General features: G+C 33.5%; 1 protein-coding gene across 4 annotated transcripts in view; it reads left to right on the top strand.

The window, feature by feature from the left end:
- Positions 1-489: 489 nt before the first annotated feature.
- LOC101900139 (cytotoxic granule associated RNA binding protein TIA1) overlaps positions 490-6,000 on the top strand; it is a 279,044-nt gene continuing 273,533 nt past the window's right edge. For all 4 annotated transcript variants that reach the window (XM_059127140.1, XM_059127137.1, XM_059127139.1 and 1 more), the window contains exons 1-2: positions 490-960; positions 4,499-4,583. In XM_059127140.1, coding sequence (XP_058983123.1) covers positions 607-960; positions 4,499-4,583 — 439 coding nt within the window. In that variant the 5' untranslated portion in view covers positions 490-606. The remainder of the gene's footprint in view (positions 961-4,498; positions 4,584-6,000) is intronic.

Here is a 6,000-nt window from a genome sequence, read left to right as displayed (position 1 = left end):
TGGACTATATGCACTTTATAGGATCTTAGCTTTTTTTTATAGTGTCCAAACATTTCACCCTCTCTAATGTACGCACACACAAAACACATATCCACCTAATAATGATGATCTAGCCTTGTGTTACAATAGCTAAATGGAACATTTCAAACATCATTACATACAAGTTAACATTGGAATTATAACGTTTATTGCTGTTCAGTTCTAGAGAGCCAAACCTGGAAAAACAACACTTTATTTCGCTAAATGGTACGAGAAATGACATTATCTTGTTTAATAACCTACTGGGTCATTGTAAATGGCCATAGGAATACGAAATGTCGACACGAGTTATGTTACCTTGGATCATGAATCACTTTCAGTTTTGGTCAATTACAGACAAATGTTGATTTTACTTGGTTTTATGTGAAAGTAGTTTTTTTTTTTTCTTTTTTTGTATAAATAGGACAAAAGACGAATTGTGTTTTGTGTCAAAACAAATATTTTCTTTGAAATATAAAACAGAAAATATTTTTTCCTATAATTATTAAAAAAAGTTTATTTGTAATTTCTTATTGTTTTCTCCAGATAATCGATAAAATACCTCCAAAATCCAAGTGCAAGGGCAACATGAAAGCCAAAATTCTAAAAAATTGCCGTTACTGTGAAAAAGACCATCCGCTGAAAAAATGTTTTCGGTTTTGCAAAATGAATATTGAAAGAAGATGGGATGTTGTAAAGAAATTCAATTACTGCTCGAATTGTTTGGCTTATTCACACGCTACCGAAGAATGTACATCGCAACAGCGTTGTAAGAAATGCAATGGAAAACATCATCGTTTGCTGCATGATGATTCGGGAAAAGAACATGCGATGGAGTGCAAGAGAGATGTGAAGAAAAGTGAAGACGCAGAACAAGAGAAGATCACAAATATGCAAGCGAATGATGAGATGAATACTACTAAGGAGAAACCTGATGCAATTGTGAGTATTTGGATCCATAATTATTTCTTGTTTCTATATCATGAAGTTAAGAAATTCCTGTCGCCACGACATATAGACCATTTAGTTGTGAGACATCACCACTGATGTATGCAGGGTATATTGAGTTCGTCATTCCGTTTGTAACTCATCAAAATAATAATTTTAGACCCAACAAAGTATCGTCGATTTACCGATGTCCGACCGTCTGTCCGTCCGTCTGTCTGTCCGTCTGTTGTAATCACGCTATCTTTCGAACGAATTGAGATAGAAGGCTAAAATTTTGCACACATGTTTATTTTTTCAGTAGGCAGGTTAAGTTCGTAAATGGGCCAAGTAGCTCTACGTTTTCATATAGCCCCCATATAACGGTACCACCCTTTTTTGATATTTTGGTGATTTTAGCGACATATTTCAAATTTGGCATTCGAAGTTCGTACTGAATACTACAGCCTAAGACAGAAAATTGTCGGCGCAGTTCCGCGTCGTCGTATAGCCCGATACCTGCCGATATTCGGTATTTTGATTTTAGCTACTTTTTTCACTGGAATTATTTCAAATTTGGTATTTGAAGTTCGTAATGAATACTACAGCCTAATACAGATAATTGTCCATTTTTTCGTATAGACCCCCGTTCAAGATCAGCTCCCGATATTCGGTATTTTGATGATTTTAGCGGACTTGTTTCAAATTTACACCCCATGACAGAAAATTGTCTGTACAGGTCCACGTTTTCGTATAGCCCCTATATAACGGTACCCCCGATATACGGTATTTTGATGATTTTAGCGACATTATTTACAGAATTTTTTTAAGTTTCGCATTTGAATATTGTAATTTCTTATGACAAACGTTGCCTATGGTCCACATCTTCCTTTAGACTCTAATATAAAGGCTATAGTCGGTATTTTTAAGATTTTAACGGATTTTATTTATTTGAATGTTGCCAAATTCGTCCCAAATGGTGGAGGCTATTAAAAGTTCGGCCCGGTCGAACATACAGCTTTTTTACTTGTCTTTTGATTAAATTTTAACAAGTTTACAAGCTCAACTTACAGAAGCCCTATTCAGTCACTTTTTAACAACATTATTCATTGATTTTGTATACACCACTTAGTATGTCTTTGTGCAATTGTTTGCAACATGGAGAAGGATGCGAGATAGGCCCACAGTTACTTTTGAGGATCTTCATAGAATCTTCTGTGTCGATTTATGCATGTCAGTCGGTCTGTCCGTCCGTCTGTCCATGTAATTTTGTAAACACAACGCAGTTCGCATTTATTATTCGATTGGGATGAAATTTTCCAAACAATATTTGTTTGGCCAAAGGACGAGCCTTATAAAAATCGGTAATGATCGGATCAGATTTAGATATAGCTCCCATAAATATCTTCATCTGATGTTAGGTTTCTTGCGCACCAAATGGCTAATATCAGTCCAAATGATCTGAATTTTGGCACATCCGACCGAACTCAGTCTAGAAGCAAGTACGTCAGATATAACATAGCTCCCATGTATGTGCATCATCCGATTTGGTGTTCAAGTCCCTCACATTCGTAATATGCACTCCAAAAGAATGATATTTGGTACCGAACATCAGATACTGCTCGATAATACCTCTGTCAAATTTTATCGAAATCGGTTTAGATTAGGATGTAGTTCCCATATATATCTTTATCCCATATCAGGTTTATTGTGCATCAAACCACTAATATCAGCCCCAATGGAGTGAATTTTTGCAATTACGACTCAATTCATCTTATAAACCAGTACTTTAAATTTGTTGTAAATAGGTTCAGATATAGCTATATAGTTTTTCCGATTTGGGGTTTAAAGTCCCTCACATGCGTAATATGCATTCCCCAACAATGATCTTTGGTACCAGACATCAGACACAGCTTTGAAATAAGTGTATCACATTTTGTCAAGATCGGTTCAGATTTGGATAAAGCTCCCATATATATCCTCAACCGATTTCGGTTTAATTGTACACCAAATACCCAATATCAGTCCAAATGATCTGCATTCAGGCATATCCGACTGAATTCAGTCTAGAAGCAAGTAAATCAAATTTGGAGAAAACCGTCAAATTTTATCAAGTTCGGCACAGTTTTGGATAAGGTCCCATATATATCTTCAACCGATTTCGGTTAATTATGGACCTAATGGCCAATATCAGTCGAAGTGAAATTTTGGCACATCCGACCGAATTCAGTCTAGAAGCAAGTACATCAAATTTGGAGAAAAGCTGTTCAGATATAGCTTTGGCTCCCATATATATGTTTCATCCGATATATGTTTCATTCGTAATATGCATTCGACAACAATGATATTTGGTAGCAGATATCTTATAAAGCTGGATATAGCTCAAATATATATCCTTAATCCGTTTTCAGGTTTATTGTGCAAATACTGGCTAACATCAACTCAAATGGAGTGAATTTCGGGGTGAACGCGGCTCTGATACTTATTTTTTAATATAATACTTCTCCAAGTGATATAATGCACTCTATAGCAAACTATAATTGCTCTAAAGCCAAATGTCGATAGGTAGTATGATCTACTTTTTATTTTTTACGGGAGTTCTTCCCAATATGCATAGTGGTGAAGGGTATTATATAGTAGGACCCGCCCGACATTTGACTTTTCCTTACTGGTTTAAAATATTGTTATTAAAATTCACAATAAATAGTAACAACAAATATGGCTTTATACCTGTGTAATTGTACTTCACTATATTCAGCATTTTGATGATTTCCAATGGAATTATTTGAAATTTAATATTTAAAGTTCCATAAGAGTCATACACATTTATTTATTTTTTTTTTTTTTTAGTACACAAAAAGTAATCAAAATCTACAGTCAGGCTCTCTCGGTCCATTTGATTTTTGACATACTGTTATATAAAGTAAAGTCTCGAGACTATTCAAAACGTCGTGGAAATTGTTTCTATATTTACGCCGTCTATCGTGCAGATGGAAATTCTTGATTCCCGTGTATATTTCGATATAGTTTCGATAGTTAATTATATACATCAGGAAGTGACATTCAGCTTTAAAAATGTTCCCTGCTGAATGAAAATTTTGGCATTTTCTAACAAAAAACCGTATGATCAATTTCACCATCTTAATACAATCCGATGATCACCCAAAATTATTGGCTTCTGGCTTGTTGTAAACTTTAACCCCATGCAAGATTCGACGTTTTGTCTAAAAACTGTACAGGGATTGTAAATTTCTCTCATTTTTTAAATATTTTGTGAAAATCTCCAAAAGCAATTGCCTTCTATTCTGACATATACCCTAAATCCACGCTGGCGACCTGAAGAGGTATTAAAAATTAGCTCCCCGATATAGGAAGATCGATGTAGTACATGGTAGGTCTAGGACCAATATTTCCAGTTGTTATAAACATTTTGGTCCAATCCAATCCAACAATACAATACCACCCACACATAGTATTGTAGTTTATAATGATAAGTTAGTAACCACTTTTTGCATACACCTTTTATAACAAATTAATATTTTTAAATATATTTTAGGAAGTTATTGAATTGGAGGAGGATGAAAGCGATTACTACTACATTCCATTGCCGGAGGATGTAATTGTAATAGACGACGATGAAGGTAAGGTTTTTAACATTTTTAGTAATTAAATGATATTTCTCAATTTTGTATTAAACCTACTTTAGAATAAATGATGTCTTTGACATCTTTTAGTACAACCGGACTTATTTTAAACACGATATGCTATTAGCCCATGGGTAACATAAATTATTTAACATTCATTGTTATATGAAAACATAATTTCTTTACAACATTTTCAATTAGCAAATCGTATATTGTTAAATATTTTCCGAATTATATTCCCTATTCTTCTTAGCCTATTTAAAAAAATGTATTCTAAGACATGGACGTTCATCATACAACTCAAGAAACGAAACTAAAAAAAAAACAAAAAATTTTTAACATTTAAAGAACTCGCACATGATATATATCATCCGCTAACCTTTAGAAAATGCATTTGAATTGCGTATTATACATTAGGCCCATCAACGCATTCCACTACTTTTCACCTACAGACAGCTAGCCGACTCTAGATGAAGTGATACCGAAACACAAACGCGCAGACAGGCAAACAGACACAGATACAATCACAGATTTATTTAATACAAAGAAATAAGAAAACAATTTGACAGTCATACAATACAAATACAATTAAATAAAACGTTCGCAATAAATTACAGCAGAAAGACAGCAACAACTATCCAAAGTAACTGGCCAAGAAAATCGACAAAACTTTTTAAGCCCAATAAATTCAACAACATTTTTATATTCACTTAAAGCTTGTCTAGGCTGTGAGAACAGAAAAAAAAAAACATTTTTATGTCGAGCAAACCAAACAAACAGGAACTCAAATAAAATATGAAAAATAAAATCATTTCTATAACTGTGATTGTAGCTTTTTGAGGCCGTTCAAAGAACGGAGGATTGTGGTGATTGGAGAAACAGTAATACGAAAACGACTATATCTTTAATATTTACAGATGTATTTTAAAACATTTTGTAATTCGAGATTTCTATTTGTAATTCGAAATATCTGAAGGGTTTTCAGATTTAATTCGCACTATTAAGTTTGTAATTCGAGTATTCCATCTGATATTCAAGAGTTTCACTTGTAAATCGTAACATTCTATTTGAAAATCGAAATAAAAAATTAAATTGTTTGTGTTGGCTTAGTTTTTGTTTCTTCGAATTTCAAATAAAATGATTGGAATTATAAACGGGCTAATTCGATCTCTTCGAGCTGGAATGGTAAGCATTGATGCGGAATATTAGATAAGGATGAATCGTAATAAAAGAAACTAAATATTTAACTTTGTCTGACAATACACTTTTTTCTACAGAAATCTTCTAACATTTTTTCTGTTTCATAACAAAAGTAGTGTCAGGGTGTACTTATTGTTAAGAAAGTGACCTAAAATTCTTTAATATATCATGGGGAGAACATCTGACATAGAATAAAAGCCGATTTCCGTCTGTC

This window comes from Musca domestica, unplaced genomic scaffold (genome assembly GCF_030504385.1).
Source record: "Musca domestica strain aabys unplaced genomic scaffold, Musca_domestica.polishedcontigs.V.1.1 42, whole genome shotgun sequence".
In the NCBI taxonomy this organism is placed as follows: Eukaryota; Metazoa; Arthropoda; class Insecta; order Diptera; family Muscidae; genus Musca; species Musca domestica.
The sequence above is the reverse complement of the archived record's forward strand: the minus strand, read 5'-3'. Positions and strand labels throughout refer to the sequence as shown.